This window comes from Galeopterus variegatus, unplaced genomic scaffold (genome assembly GCF_000696425.1).
Source record: "Galeopterus variegatus unplaced genomic scaffold, G_variegatus-3.0.2 Scaffold1180, whole genome shotgun sequence".
In the NCBI taxonomy this organism is placed as follows: domain Eukaryota; kingdom Metazoa; phylum Chordata; class Mammalia; order Dermoptera; family Cynocephalidae; genus Galeopterus; species Galeopterus variegatus.
In genome coordinates, this window is record NW_007727291.1 from 145,629 (window position 1) to 161,901 (window position 16,273).

At 47.8% G+C, this 16,273-nt stretch overlaps 1 protein-coding gene across 1 annotated transcript; it reads right to left on the bottom strand.

Annotated features, from left to right (window-relative positions):
* Window positions 1–167: 167 nt before the first annotated feature.
* On the bottom strand, window positions 168–6,239 carry PRRG2 (proline rich Gla (G-carboxyglutamic acid) 2). The gene is made up of 7 exons (XM_008575399.1): window positions 6,170–6,239; window positions 5,230–5,327; window positions 4,881–5,056; window positions 4,668–4,707; window positions 2,157–2,292; window positions 1,124–1,270; window positions 168–811 (listed from the first exon to the last, which is right to left on the bottom strand). The coding sequence occupies exons 2-7, from the start codon at window positions 5,312–5,314 to the stop codon at window positions 793–795; spliced, it is 603 nt and encodes a 200-aa protein (XP_008573621.1). The 5' UTR covers window positions 5,315–5,327; window positions 6,170–6,239; the 3' UTR covers window positions 168–792.
* Window positions 6,240–16,273: the final 10,034 nt, after the last annotated feature.

Here is a 16,273-nt window from a genome sequence, read left to right on the forward strand (position 1 = left end):
GGAAGGGGGGGCGGGCGGCGGGGTGTCTGGCTGCGCTTCGCTTCCTCCCACAATCCCGTGCAAATGCAAAAAAGAGAGAGAGAGAGAAGAGACGGAGCTCAAGCAGGGCCTGGGGGTGTAGGGCGCAGCTTTTGCACAGAAAACCAGCTCCGCCGCGCATAGGTGCGCCCGGGAACGCGGTTCAGTTCATTAGATTTTTATTTTGTTGCGTTTCAATTCTTCTTGGTCTCCTTTCCGAAGGGTTTTTATTTAGGGCAACAGCTCAACTACGGTTCCCCGGGTGCAATGGAAGCCTGCCCCCACTGAGCACGCTTGCAAACATGCCCCCCACCCTTTCCCTGGGATACCACGCGGCCCTGTGCGCGCACCGGGAGTGAACGAAGGCAATCGTATACACAAGCGGGGCTCTGCGTGTGCGTAGCCCAGGGCACTGGAGGGCGACGGTCGGGTCATATCTGGCCACACACGGAAGGCTGCATACCCGGCCTGCGCTTCTGGGACCGAGTTTCTACGCGCGCATGCCTACCCCGGGGGCGGGACGGGCGGTTGCTCCCACTGTCAGGAAGGCGTGGGGGCCCGCGAGGGGCCGGGACGTGGGAACACGTTGGCTGAGGACTTGCGTGTATCCGTACGCGGCGGAAACACGTGTGCCAGGGTAGGCCTCGGGCCGGCCGACCCCTACTCCCACCCCACTCCCAGGCTCAGCTCCAGAGTCTGCGAGGCCTGAGGACTTCCGGAATCCGGTGTGAATCAGGGGCACAGTTCGGGGAGCCCGGACTCCGAGGCAGTTCTTCAGTGAGGCCTTCTGAGGCTGCAAGAGGAGGAGCACAGTTGGGAGTCAAAGATCCGGCTGCCTTTTCCCCCCGCGTCAACCAAGACCACTCCGACCCGCCCTCGGCCTCTCAACCAATCCGGGACCCCCTGGGTACAAGCCCCACCCCCTATAATGTCCACACATACAACACTGGGCGACGCCCCTAGGCAATTGCATAGGGCCCCGCCCCCGGGCTCCAAGCCCCGCCCCAGGTAATAAACCCGAAACTCTCACCCCTGAGCCCCGCCCCTCCTCCGACAGTGCCCTCCCCTCTTCGCCCCGCCCCCGAGCATAAGCCCCGCCCCATACCTGGTATAGGGAGGCGGCGGTGCGTCGTGCACCCCAGAGGCAGCCAACGCCTGCTCGTAGGTGGGTAGGCCGGGGGGTGGGGGTGGCGGCAGGGGCGTCGGTGGGTCCACAGAGCTCGGGGGATTCAAAGGGCTGATGATCCCGACCCTGGGGACAGAAAGGTACAGTCAGCAGGGGAAACTTACAGGATTGAGAGAGAAGACCTAGGAGACAGGGACATTGAGGGTGCCAGGGGGATAAAGGTGGAAGGGAGATGGCCAAAGAAAAGGAGGATTACCTTCAGCCTAAGCCCTACACACAGGAAAGCACCTCGAAGTGACAGGCAGATGTGCATGGACAGGCAAATGCAGAAATCAACCACAGAGACAGACTCTCATTCACAGACACACACGTGCACCAGATACAGGCAGAATAATGCAGAAAAAGACAGCCCTGTAGAGAGGCAGACAGACACATACATAAATAGAACCTAGCAAACCCATACAAACAGGAACACAACACAGAGATACACTCAGTCACAAATTTCCCAGATCCATTTTTACAACAAACTCATCCTAAAAAAACCACACAGGCCCACAATACTTCTAACATTGATGTTCATTCATATGCCCTCTCAGACCCTGCCAGTGAGAAAAACACACCTAGACAACTCACACAGATACACACAAACACATGACGAACCCTGTCACCATAGAAACTGACATACCACAGCCACCCATGGACCACAGGCAACACAGTAACAGCCTCACCAGACACAATACCCAGAGTAATAATCTCACAGAAATCCGGTACCACAAAGACAGGCAGGCAGCAAATGTTGACAGAGCTCCTATGTGCCAAGTACTGAGGATCTAGACAGGCAGACACCACAACCGGACATAAGGGAGCTCACAGACTCACTTACCACATGACTGTCTCAGATCTTTCATCAGTACCCACATACCCCCAATCTTTAGACCATCTTCTCAGGCTTACGCTTCTTCCCCCCTCCTTGCTCTCCACCCCCACTCCCTCCTCCCTGAAGCCTCCTTACTCTTGGGGACAGGGCTGCTGGCCTCGGCCCTTTCGACAATGTAAATACCAAAAGGCTCCCAGACCGGCCAGGACAATGAGCAGGATACCGGATGTCAGCCCCACTGCCAAGCCTGCAACGTCCACTCGTCCACGCCCTGTGGAAATGATGGGGAAGCCACTGCCTCAAGGGCTGCCACCCACCTCAACATCCAAATTCCTTCCCCCTGAGGGATGAGTACTGGTTGTGAAGCAAGGCAGAGCTAGGGCCACTTCCTAGGCCTGTCACCTCAGGCAATATCCCTAACTTCTTTCTCTGTGCCTCCGTTTCCTGCTCTGTAAAATGGGAACCATAACCCACACTCCACAAGCTTTGAAAAGTCAATGAGATCAAATGCATAAAGGGCCTGTGATAACCTCATCTGAGACTAGAAAATACAGTAGCCATATCCCCATGACAACAGAGGCCCTCCCTGGACATGGGATGGTTCAAGTCCCCACAGTCAGGGGCCATAGCCTCCTAAATGATCCATCTGCTAACTGGACAGCTGACACACTGAAGGTAGCATGGGAAGCTCAGGTAGCTGTATGCTTCCAGAGGCCCCTAAACTGAGCATTGCTAGATTTAGCAAATAATAATATAGGACACCCAGTTAAATGCGAAGTTCAGATACACAACAGATAATTTTTTTGTTTTGTTTTTAAAGATGAGCGGTAAGGGGATCTTAATGTTTGACTTGGTGTTGTCAGCACCACGCTCTCCCAAGTGAGCTAACCGGCCATCCCTATATAGGAAGCCGAACCCGTGGCCTTGGTGTTATCAGCACCGCACTCTCCCGAGTGAGCCACGGGCCGGTCCACAACAGATAATTTTTTTGTTTTGTTTTTAAAGATGAGCGGTAAGGGGATCTTAATGTTTGACTTGGTGTTGTCAGCACCACGCTCTCCCAAGTGAGCCACGGGCCGGTCCACAACAGATAATTTTTTAGTGTAAGTATATTTCATGCACTTTTTGGGATATACTTATACTTTAAGAATTATTCATTGTGGGGCCGGCCCGTGGCTCACTCGGGAGAGTGCGGTGCTGATAACACCAAGGCCGCGGGTTCGGATCCCATATAGGGATGGCCGGTTGGCTCACTGGCTGAGCCTGGTGCTGACAACACCAAGTCAAGGGTTAAGATCCCCTTACCGGTCATCTTTAAAAAAAAAAAAAAGAATTATTCATTGTGTATCTGAAATTCACATGTGACTGTGGGAGGGGTGGGCAATTCCTATATTTTATCTGGCACCTCTGCCTACTCTGGAATATAGCCCCTTTTACCAACCAGGCCAATGAGGGGCCAGACCTGAACTCTGAAGGAAGGGCAGAATCCACAGGAAGGCTTCTGAATTTACTAGGAGGCTAGGAAAAATTCACTTAACACTGGAGGAGTTTAGTGACCTCCCCCACAAATCACTAGGTATCTAGAACTCACATGGACCTGTTGTTAAGGTGCAGCCCCTTTAGCAATCCAAGGCCTTGTGTCTATGGAGAAGCGGGCACAGGGAGACCTTAGGCTTCCTGAGGCCTGCTAACTTGTGCTGCTGGGGAAAACTCCTTTGGTACTGGGTAGAGGGGGCTTTCCTCAAACAGTAAACCCCAGGCTTTTTAGCCCTCTTAGCAAAAAGCTCCTCTGAGAAGGCGGGTCCTCCTGATTTGGCATATTCCAGGTGGATTCAAGGAGCCGCTAGGCCTCACTATGTCTGTAGCAAAGGAATTACCTCCCCTAGCAACCAGGCTCCAATGTGAGGACTCCAGCCCAGACCTAGGGCCTGTTGCTAAGGTGCATCCTCCCCTAGCAACCAGGCCACAGAATGGCGGGGCATCTGGTGCCAGGAGGGTGGTCCTTCAGTGGGCAGGAGGCCTTGGATCCTGAGCCTGTCTAGGTGTGGTTGCTAGGGAGAAAGCCTCCTTAGCAACCAGGCTGAGGCTGGGATGGGGCTGTGGGGGAGGAGAAACCAGCCAGGTAGTGCTTCGGGCTTCCTCTGTCTGGCCTGGCCAGGCCCCGTTGCTAAGGAGAAGCCCCTGTTAGTAACAAGGCTGCAGCCGAGATGCGGCCTCAGAATTCAAAGAAGGGGCTGGGGATGGGCAAACTGGGCAGATGAGGATGGCCAGCCTTCCTCCACTAGCCCCGATGCTAGGGAGCAGATCCCCTAGCAACCAAGCCACCCAAGGGGCTGGAGCTCTGGACCCCAAAGAAAGCCTCAGGTGGACCTGCCTCTCTGAGTCTAAGGCCCGATAGGCCTCAGAGCTATAACTTTTCCCTCCACCCCCATTTCTCCCTTCCTGGGAACATGGGACCTCCACAGGCAGGTGTTAGTCTGAAAGGAGGGGACTCCTTTAACAACCATCTTCAGGGAGCACAGAATTGTGGGGGAGCAGACAATTCTTGTGCCAAATTTCAGCTGGCAGATGTTGGTTTGTCCTCCATGGGAAGGGGCTGCCTTAGCTGCAGAGAAGAAAAGGGCTTCAGCTGCCCCACCATCTCACCTCCTTTGCCATTGTAGATGTAGGTCTCCCAAAAACGCTCCTTAAAGGGGTAGGAATGAAAGAGAAGGGGGAAAAGCAGCAATTCAACTGAGAGATTCACACGCCTCAAACCAGCCTATCCTGATTTCTGAGACTCCAGGGAGGAGGGTCCCTCCCCCGCCAGGACCCAGAGAAGACAGAGGTCCCCAGACTCCAGGATCCCGAAGTACTCACCGTCAGCGTGTTATCTTCAAAGTACTCCCTCGCCTCTTCCCAGGAGCACCTCTCCTCGCGACACTCCCGTTCCAGGTTCCCTGGTGTGAGCAGCTCCAGGTCCCAGTGATTGGCTCGTGGAATTCGGCTACGGCTGCCCAGGAAGCTCTGGGCATCTGGGGGGCCCAGGAAGACCCCTGGGCCCAAAGACAAGAGCGACAGAAAAATAGAGGGTCCCTAGGGCTGGGGACATAAGGGGATAGAGAGCTATGGGGTCCTGGGGGAGAAGGGGACTAGAGACAGGGGTTTCTGGGTCAGGGGATGGCAGATATCAGGCACCTGGACACCAGTTCTTTCCCTAGACACTCACCTTGGTCTTGTTCATCACCAGGTGAGGTATCCAGGCAGGTGGTCAATCCCATGTATAGCAGCAGCAGAGAGGGGTGGCCCCTCATATTTTATGGACAGCTGGAATCAGATGTGGTATTTTATTTTATTTTTTTTTACAAAAGATGACTTGTAAGGGGATCTTAACCCTTGACTTGGTGTTGTCAGCACCACGCTCACCCAAGTGAGCAAACCAGCCATCCCTATAAAGGGATCCGAACCCATGGCTTCGGTGTTATCAGCACCACACTCTCCCGAGTGAGCCACCAGTCGGCCCTCAGATGTGGTATAGATGATAAGTGCCTCAGCCCCTGGGGAATGAGGGAAGGTCTCCCTGACAGGACTCTGTGGTCATGAATTTTCATAATAGCAGACACTTACCTAGCCTGGATTCTGTGCTGAATACTGTTTTCCTATATCAACTCATTTTAATTTTTACAACAGTCCTATTATTATCCCCACTTATAGATGAGGAAACTGAGGCACAGAGAGGTAAAAGAACTTGCCCAAGGTCACACTGTTTGCATGTGTCAGAGCCAGGATTTAAGGGAAGGCAGTGTACCTCCAAACATGAGAGTGGGAGTTGGGAGCTTATCTTGTTCTCCACTGTGTCTGCAGTCCCCAACACAGCTTTTGGCATATGGCAGGTGTTCATAAACATGTCCACTGGTGATCAGGATACCTTCTTTCCTGGCAACTTCCACTTACACCTCTGTGTGTCCATTGCAACATCCACCCACAGAGATCAAAGATTACAGGAGAGGCAGGAGCAGGGGCCTATATTCTTTGTTCCAGGGTGATAAGGGGGCAGGGGCCCCGGACTCCAGGTTCTGGAGGCCCCAAACTCCTGGGTCTTGTAGGGGCAGGGAGCCAGGATGCCAGGGTCTCTAAGCAAAGCTCTGCCTCCAGGGACATTCACTTACCTGCCCAGACCTGTGAGCACTTCCCCCTCCTCTTTAATCGGGGCCTCCTCGGCCAGCTGCCACCAGCTGTGAAGTGGGGCAGGGAAGAGGGGAGGGGAGAGGGAGGAGGGGTGTCCCACTCCCTATAACCAGGCCCGATCTCGGTTTCTGGCAGGGGGGCGGGGCTTGCGATTACCTGCCCTGGGCGGGACTCAGGTAAGGGACAAAGTATTTAAAGGGACCTTAGGATAAAGTACCTAAGGGTCAGAGCTCTATAGGAAAGCCAGGGTCTCAGACACCGTGGGGCACTGAGGGGATTGGAGTTGCGCCTCCTCCTCCCTCCCGTTCCCCGCCCCCAGATCCGTCTCCCCACCTGGAACTCGCTAGGCTAAGCTAGGGCAATAAACGTCTGGGTCTCTAGATATCTAGAAACTGGCGGGAACGGTATGCCTTGGTCCCTGGTCTAGGTGGGCGGTGCCGTAGTAAATCCCCGTTTCTTGAGGTTGACTTGAACGTCTTTGACTTCCCATTTCTCAACTGCTCTGTCTATAAAATAGGAACAAAGTACCTGTCCCTTCTAAATTGTCTCAAGATGCAGCAAGAAAAGTGAATGATATATTTGGGGAAGTGGGCTTCCTAATCTCTGGAGGAAGTAAACTCCGGCTGGTAAAGACTGAAAGCCTGGGAATCAAGCAGGAAATCGTCCACCCTGGGAAATGCCTAGTACATACTAAGCCCTCCCCATAGTTACGCCAGTTTCATTAACCGGAACCTTCGAGTTGCCACTCACGTTTCCGGAGGGAGACAGAGAAGAAAACAGAATTTATCAAGCCAGGCGAGGCACCTCCGCAACTAGGGGCAGCTCTACTTCCGTTCTCTTCTGCCAGGCGGAAGCGGGCGGAGCGGAGAGGGGAAACCGTGCTCCTTTCCGGTGTAGGGCAGAGTTGAAGAACGGCAAAGGAAAGACGAGTCGTTTGTGAGGTGAGTTCCAGGGGTAGTGTTGCTAGGATTACCTTCCCGCCGGCTTGAGGCCGGGAGTCCTAAGGAAGACCGGATGATTTCGGATTCTCGATTACCCGTCAGTCATTAATAGAGCTCTCTGGGCGCCCCAAGTTTGAAGCCGAACTACGTTTCCCAGCACCCCCTGGAAGTAGCCGACGTGCATCAAGCAGTTCTCCTGAGAGTTGTACTGATGGGCCGGGGGCTTCCAGGGGAAGGAGAGGACGGAGACTTCTGGGGGTCTGAGGAGTGGGAGTTGAGAAAGGAGGATCCCTTTCCCGGTCTTCACAGTTTCCCAGACTGTGATAGAGGGCGCGGGTGTACTGCACTGCACAGTCGCCCGCCGTCGCCTTCCCTGCGTTTTTTTGACAGCCCCTCCCTCTAGGAGTTGATGTAGGGTTTAACGTTTTCCTTCATGGACCTTTGGAGTCAGTCAGTCCAGATGTTCATCCTGTTTGTACTGCTGATTCGGTGTGAATTTGGGGCTTGAAGGGTCCTTTAAGCAGTTTTATTTTAATATTTTAATATGAAAGTGTTCAAACATAAAAGTGAGAGAATAGGATAAAAATCCCTATCGCTCAGATTTACCAATTAATATTTTCTCCATACTTAATGAATGTATGTTTTTTAACTTAAAGATATTAAAGCAAATCCTAGTCATCATGACATTTCACCCCTAACTGCCTCAGAATTATCAGAAGACAAAATTGTAACAAATTTAGCTGAAAGATGTTAATTGCCATTGATTTGCGGTTTTAGAATTGGGCAATAGCTCATTCTGTAAATTAGAATGAACGTTGTGCTGAGCCTCACAGGAGGTTGGGGTTTTTTCTGTTTGTTTTTTTGGCGGCTGGCCGGTACAGGATCTGAACCCTTGACCTTGGTGTTATAAGGCTCTGCTCTAACCAACTGAACTAACCGGCCAGCCAGAAGTTGGGTTTTTTTATAGACAGAAAAGGGCTATGGAAAGCGGAAAGAAAACAAAGAGCATATTGGTTATTTCAAAGTTAAAGGTTAAAGCAGAGTGGACTTTCTTACCATGCTGGCTAAAACTGGCCTGTATAGGAATTTGGCTATTACCTATCTCTCTCCTGATTTCTCAGAAAGTCAGATAAACAACTTAGTTTCTGCTTCGTAGCTTGGAACTTTAACATGAGTGACTATTTTGGTTTGGTCGGTTGGGCCTAGTGCAGGAGCTCAGTCCAATCCAATGGCCTATAAATTTTATTTAACAAGATGCAAGTGTACGAACCGGGAATATTTTCTTACCTGACCACAATACCATTATGACACTTTACAAAAGCAACCATAATTCTAGAATATATATATATATATATATTTTTTTTCCCCTTAAAAGATGACCGGTAAGGGGATCTTAACCCTTGACTTGGTGTTATCAGCACCACAGTCTCCCAAGTGAGCCATGGGCTGGCCCTAATTCTAGAATATTATCCATTACTTTGGTCCATGTTCAAATCCAGTGTCTCAAAAATGCTTTTTTAAAAAAACAAACAAACAAAAAAAACTGTTGGCTTGATTGAATCAGGATCTGGTCAAGTGACTTCTGTTATGTCTCTTAAATCTCTCTTAATTTGGAACAGTCCCCCCTCCATTTCACCCTGTTTTTTTCTTGGTGTAATTGATTCATTAAAGAAACTGGGTCAATTATTCTGTTGATCATTCCACCATCTGAATTTGTCTTTTTGCTTTTTTTGTGGTGTCATTTCACTTGTCCCTCCATGGCAGGAGTCAGCTAACTACAGTCTGCAGCCCAAAGTCAAATCCTGCCAGTCACCTTTTTATAAAATAAATCAGCTTTATGAGATATAATTCACATAACATATAGTTTACCCACTTAAAGTGCACAATTCAGGCTGGCTGGTCAGTTGGTTAGAGCAGAGCCTTATAACACCAAGGTTGCAGGTTCGGATCCCTGCCCCGTATGGGCTAGCTACCAAAAATAAAATAAAATGTACAATTCAAGGGCTGGCTGGTCAGCTCATTTGGTTAGAACATGATGCTGATAACACCAAGGTCCAGGATTCCACTCTGTTCTGGCCAGCTGCCAAAAAATAAAAGAAAAGAAACAAAGTGCATAATTCTGTGGTTTCTAGTATAATTCATAGAGCTATGCAACCATCACTCTTATCAATTTTAGAACATTTTCATCACCCAAAAAGAAACATCCCTGTCAGCCATGAATAGACTAGTCACGCCCCATTTCCTCCCAGTCTTTCCCACCCCCAGCCCTAGGCAGCTATTAATCTACTTTCTAGCTCTGTGGATTTGTCTAATCTGGACATTTCACATAAATGGAGTCATGCAATATGTGTGTTTTTCTGACTGGCTTCTTTCATTCAGCGTAATATTGTCAAGGTTCATCCATGTTGTAGCATGTGTCAGTACCTCATTCTTTTTTTTTTTTTTTGCTGGCCAGTACAGGGATCTGAACCCTTGACCTTTGGTGTTATAACATCTTGCTCTAACTAACCGAGCTAACCCTTTTATGTCATTCTTCTTAAGGCTGAATAATATTCCACTGTATGGGATATACCACATTTTGTTTATCCATTCTTCAGTTGATGGACATTTGGGTTGTTCCAACTTTTTTGGCTCTTGCAAATAATGCTGTTACTATCATTTGTATACAAGTTCTTGTGTGGACATATGTTTCTATTCCTATTGGAAGTAGAATTGCTGGGTCAAATGGTGACTCTATGTTTAACCTTTTGAGGAACTGCCAGACTTTTCCAAAGTGGGTACACCATTTTACATTCCCACCAGCAATGTATGAAGTTTCCAATTTCTCCACATCCTTACCAACACTTATTATTTTCTGTCCTTTTTATTGTAGTCATCCTAGTGGGTGTGAACTGGCAACTCATTGTGGTTTTGTTTGCTTTTCCTTCATGACTAATGATACTGAGCATCCTTTCATGTGCTTATTGGCCATTTGTATATCTTCTTTGGAGAAATGTCTATTCTAATCCTTTGCCATTTTAAAATTGGGTTTATTTGTCTTTTTATTATTGAGTTGTAAGTTTTTTTTATGTATTCTAGATATAGTTCCCTTATCAGGTATCTGATTTTTGTAACCACCAACTATTTTTGTACAGGCTGTAGACTAAGAATGGTTTTTAACATTTTTAAATAACTGGAAAAAATCAAAAGAAGAATAAAGTTTGTGACCCCTGACAATCATAAGTGATTCAGATGTCAGCATCCATAAATGAAGTTTTATTGGCACATAGCCATGCCCACTTGTTTATATCCTGTCTGTGACTGCTTTTATACTATAAAGAGAGAGTTGAGTAGTTCTTACAGGCACTATATGGCCTGCAAAGTTGAAAATATTTACTATCTAATAAAAAAAGAAAGAAAGAAAGAAAATATTTACTATCTGGCCCTTTTTTTATTGATCCCTGCTATATCCCCTGACTTCCTAGAATCAGGAAATTAAATTGAAGGCTTGATTAAATTTTGGTTCAGTGTTTTGGGGATGATTACATAAGAGCTGGTACCTTCATGTTGCATAATGCCAGGTTGTCCCACTTTCAGGGACGGTGAGATTGATGGGGGGAGGTTGTGCTCCAGGTGGCATCATAGGCTGAATGTTTGTGCCTCCCCCCCAAATTCATATGTGGAAGCCTTAACCCCCCAATGTGACTGTATGTGGAGGTAGGGCCATTAAAGAAGTAATTAAGGTAAAATCAGGTCATAGGATGGGGCCCTAATCTGATGGGAATGGTGTCCTTATAAGAGGAGGAGACGCCAAAGAGCTTTTTCTTCACCACATGAGGACACAGAAGGCTGCCATCTGCAAACCAGGAAGAGGGCCTTCACCAGAACCCACCATGCTATCACCCTGATCTTGGACTCCCAGCCTCCAGAACTGTAAGGAAATGTCTGTCATTTGAGCTATCCAGTCTGTGGGATTTTGTTATGGCAGCTCAAGCAGACTGAAACAGGTGGGAGCAGCTGAAACCTGCCATTGTAAAGCTACGTCTTTCTCTTTTCTAGTAGGAAAGAACCATGTCAATATCCAGTCCCCATCAGCCTCTCTCTTACTGGCATCCATAGACAATCACTACTTGAGTCAACTATTTCATCAGAAGTTGCACAATGGTGGTTCTCCTATCACTCCTTCTATACTTATTGTCTGAGCAGTTTGGTTTTTATCTTGAGCCATGCCCAAAAAGCAGTTGAAAAGAGCGACTTAATCAAAATTCCATTTAAAAAAGCTCCTCTGTGCTGGTCTGTCAAGGAACAGACTGAGAAGAGACCAATCTCTCTGGGCCTCCATTTCTCAACTATAAAAGGGGGCAAACCCGGGGAGGTTGTCATGAGGACCGAATGTGTTCAGACGTGTAAAGTGCTTCCCACAGGGCCTGATACAAAAGCGCTTGAAGGAGATGATTTCTATACTTTTAGTGCTTTTGTGATTAGTATATTGGTTGGCTGGGTGATTAGTTCATTGATAATACACCTCTCCACAGCCATAGGGTTGAAGGTATTCAACTGATCCTATCATGACATCTCTGGGTCCTCGCAGGTGCCTGGCAATGCTGGGTCCCAGACTGGAGTCCAACCCCGTCCCTGCCATCCAGGAGTGGAAAATACAGGGGGATGGGGCTATAATGAAGGCAACTCAGGGCATTGTCAAGCAGAAGGAGAACCTAACTAATCCTGGAGAGTCAGGCTTCTCAGAGGACGCACGCCTTGATGGAACCTGGGAGGAAGAAGGGGATAGTATTTCCGGGGGAAGACAGGTGCACACTAGCTGTGCCATCTACTCTAAGAGTCCAGTACAGTGTCTGAGGCCACCTGTAGTCAGGTGGCAAAGTGGATGATCAAGGCTACAGATTCAGATGCTTGGGTCAAAGTCAGCTGCATGACTCACTAAGCTGCATAACCTTGGGCATCTTTTCCATGCCTCTGTTTCCACGTTTGTAGCAACAATTTGGGTTGTGGTATTCGGCTGAGTTAATATGTGTAAAATGCTTAGAACAGGGCCCAGTTCCTGGCATCTCTTAAATAAATGTGAGCCATTATTAGTAGAAAATCTGGTGCTTACTGCACTCTTAAGGAACTCTCTTTTTAGTGCTTTCTACAGGTCACATATCTTTTTCTTTTTAATAGATGACCAGTAAGGGGATCTTAACCCTTGGCTTGGTGTTATCAGCACCAGTCTCCCAAGTGAGCCACGGGCCAGCCCTACAGGTCACATTTCTGTCTGTGATTTTGTTGAGTGTAATTAACCCTTTGGGTCTCTTTAGCACAGAGACCTCTGCCCCTCTGCAATGGCCTACAGTGGTCCATGTGACACACACCATTCTAGGGAGAGGGTCTGTAGCCTCTTTCAGGTTCTTGAAGGATCTCTGACCCTGCCAAAGGTTAAGAACCACTGGCTCAGGATTCAAACAGTCTGACTGCAGAAGAAGACAGCTGTGAGATACTCAGGGCAATTTGAACAGCTGGATGGGAGATGATGGTAAGGAATTATGAATATTTTTACGCACTGTGGGCGTGTTTTTAAAAAGTCTGGCCATCTTAGTACTGCGCTCTTTGCACTGCTCAATACAGTAGTGCTAGTCCCAAGAGGCCATGGAGCACTTTGATATGTGGCTAGAATCACTGAGGGACCAAATTTTTAATTTTTTTTTTTAAAAAGATGACCGGTAAGGGGATCTCAACCCTTGGCTTGGTGTTGTCAGCACCACGCTCACCCAGTGAGCCAACCGGCCATCCCTATATGGGATCCGAACCTGGGGCCTTGGTGTTATCAGCACCACACTCTACCGAGTGAGCCACAGGCCGGCCCTAAATTTTTAATTTTATTTCATTTTAATTAATTTAAATTAAAACACTGATCCTTGATTCAATTATTGGAAAACTTTTAAAGTCTGTTTGAAGCAATCTGAGCATGGGAATCTTTGTATGCAACTGTAAATTTTATGAAACCTAGATACAGGTCAAGTATCTGCAATGAAATTTAGCATCTGAGTTATTGAGATGTACTTAAAGAGTAAAATATACTCTGGATTTCGAAGACTTTGTACAAAGAAAGGAATAGGTTAGGCCTGGCCAGTTAGCTCAGTTGGTTAGAGCACAGTGTTATAATACTGAGGTAAAGGGTTTGGATCCCCATACCAGCCAGCCACCAGAAAAAAAAAAAAAAAAAAAAAAAAAAGAAAGAAAGAAGTTGGCCTTTATTCTCAGATTGTGATCTTCCTGGGGGGACTGACAGTTGTCACCTGGTTAAGAGGGAGGCTCCTGAGCCTGGCTGCCTTGGTTCAAACCCTGGCTCTGCTACTTCCTAGTAGAGAGATTCTGTGACCCTGTTTCCTCCCCTGTAAGGTGGGCATGATGCTAAACAATAACTGGTGTCGGCTGTTTCCTATCTGAAATGCTGGTGACAGCAGATGGCAGTCGTTCTGTTTTCTATTTTGAAATTGGCCTTACTGAGGAGACAATATAGCTTGGTGGGTGAAAGCTCCGCTTCTGGAGTTTCGAAACCCTGGCCTTGCCACCTGGCAACTCTTTAACACTTGGCCAGAGGTTCTCATGCTTTTTGGTTTCAGGATCTTAAAAATCATTGAGTTTTCGGGAGAACTTTTGTTTATGTGAGTTATATCAATCAATACTTGCCATATCAGGTTTGGATCCTCGCAGCGGCCAGCCTCCAAAAAAGAAAAAAAAAAAAAAAAAAAACTTGCAGTATCAAGGGCTGGCTGGTTAGCTCAGATGGTTAGAGCATGGTGCTGATAACCAAGGGCCAACTCCCACCCCCAGAAAAAATATCTGCCATATCAGAAATTAAAACTGAGACATTAAAAAATGTTATTGGTGCTAGAATGCACATATCATGAAATTTACCCACGTAAGTGTACACTTCAGTGGGTTTAGTATCTTCACTATGTTGTGTAACCATTGTCACTTTCTGATTCCAGAACATTTTCATCACCCCCAAAATAAACCCTGTGCCCATTAACAGTCACTTCCCATTCCTTCCCCTCCCCCCTAGCCTATGGCAACCACTGATCTACCTTCTGTCTCTGGATGTGCCTATTCTAGACATTTCCTATCAATGGAGTCATATAATATTTAGCTTTTTGTGCCTGGTTTCTTTCCCTTTGCATTATAAGATACCTTTTTAAAACCCAAGAAAGAATGTACAAACACACATTTGGTTTAACAGTCAGAGCAATGACATCCTCACATGTCATGCAGCCTCTGGAAAACTCCACTGTACATTCATGAGAGAATAAGAAGAACAAAAGCAAACAACATGTTAGTATTATTATGGAAATAATTTTGTAGATTCCCTGAAAGTATCTTAGGGACCCCCAGGGACCCTGGACCTCACTTTGAGAGCCACAGCTCTAGTCAAATGGCTTCACTTCTAAGCCTCAGGTTGTTGCGAAGTGAAGAAATACTCCCTCTATATCTTTCCTCCACTCTTGGATGGAAAATTTCCCCATACGTGTAGAAATCTCAGTTCTTGGCCATGAGACACCCAGCCAGCTTGTCTCTGGGAAGGCAGAGGCTCCAAATGCCAAATACCGCAGAGGGGTCAAGGCAGTTGACAACTAAGAATAGAGCAGGGAATTTGTCCATGAGGAGGTCAATGCGACCTACATGAGTGGCAACTGCGGGGACTGGAGGGAAAGTGGGGGCAGGCCTGGGGCATGGGTGGCAGGTGAGGAGGGGAGGCAGTGCTAGACACTCCAGAAGCTTGGGGGTAGCAGGGGAGTTGGAGGCAGGGCCTGGTGGGTGGAGGGGGCCAAGGGGCAAGTTGGGGTATTTCATCAAGTTCAGCTTCTGTAAACAACACTGTGGCCTCCTCGGGGGCACATTGACTGGAAAGAGGTGTGAGGGAGCTTTCTAGGGTAACATAAATGTTCTGTATCTCGATTAGGGTGCTGGTTATGAGGTTGTATACATTTGTCAAAATGCAAAGGTCCGTAAAGGTCTGTGCATTTATTCTATGTATTCTATATACCTAAAATTTAAAAATGGCTTCTGAGGAGAAGAAAGCCAGTAGGGGGAGAGAGAGATCTATAGCTCTAAGAAGTTTGTGTTTCAGGTGTTGAATGTGAAAGGCAAGGTTTTAAAGTAACCAGAAGGGGGCAATAAAGATGAAGCTGCTTTTTACATTGTGGGACCCATGGCTGTGCCGCCCCTCCCCCAGCTTCTGGATCCTACTTGCCTGTGGCCGCAGGAGAAAATCGTTCCCACATGCTGGGCTCTGGGCATGATCTCATTTAGTCCTCACAGCACTCCAAGTACAAAAACTATATCCCCATTTTTCACGAAAGGAAACTGAGGCCCAGAGAAAGGAAATGGGCAGCCCGGGGTCACCTTAAGGAGTGGGGAACCAACCTTGCACTCACGGCCAGGCAGAAAGTCATACTGTAAATCCTCTGCAGGTTGTTGATCCATGTAACAGCCCTCCCCCTCCCCGCCCGTTGTTTCATTCGTTTATCTTGTGCTTATCTCTATCCTCTACTCTGTTCCCTTCCCTACATGGGCAACTGCTCTAAGATGTGTGATGTGCAGCCTTTTGTTTGTAGATGCTCTCTAAAATGTCATTTCGTGCACCTATAGGTTTCATTTACACACATGGTATTGAGTTCTTGCTTTACTTACTCTTTTCACCTTTTTCACAATGCTAGTCTGTGGCATTTCACGGCCGAGTAGTCTCCCATAATGATCAGTCACCGCGTTTTTACTCTCTGTTCTCCCAGGGAAGACATTCAGTGGCCTTTGACTCCCTCCAGTATAAATAACACTGCTGTGAACATCCTCCTGTAGTCCCCCTCATGGATATCTCTGAGAATGCAGAATATCTCCTGAAGGCAGAATTGCACACACTTCTTTTGCCAAAGTACCACCAGCATGTGTTCCAGGGTGGCTGACCCTGTCCACACTCCCACCAGCATTGCCCAACGGTCCCTGTGACCCCCACAGCCCCACCAAGCCTTGGAATTACCCAGCTTTCAAAGTTTCACCTGCCAACACGATGAGTGTGAAGTAATATGTCACTATAGTTTTCATTAGAAGAGAGTTTGAGCATCTTTTCATAAGTTTGGTAGGCTTTTGAGTTTCTTCTCCCTTTTCCTATCC

Excerpts from the sequence above, each read along its gene's own strand:
- PRRG2 (XM_008575399.1), bottom strand. The coding sequence starts at position 5,314 with ATGAGGGGCCACCCCTCTCTGCTGCTGCTATACATGGGATTGACCACC. Across the intron at positions 5,057-5,229 it reads TGGTGATGAACAAGACCAAG|GGGTCTTCCTGGGCCCCCCA; the intron begins GTGAGTGTCTAG and ends CTTTGGGCCCAG. Across the intron at positions 4,708-4,880 it reads TTGAAGATAACACGCTGACG|GAGCGTTTTTGGGAGACCTA; the intron begins GTGAGTACTTCG and ends TACCCCTTTAAG.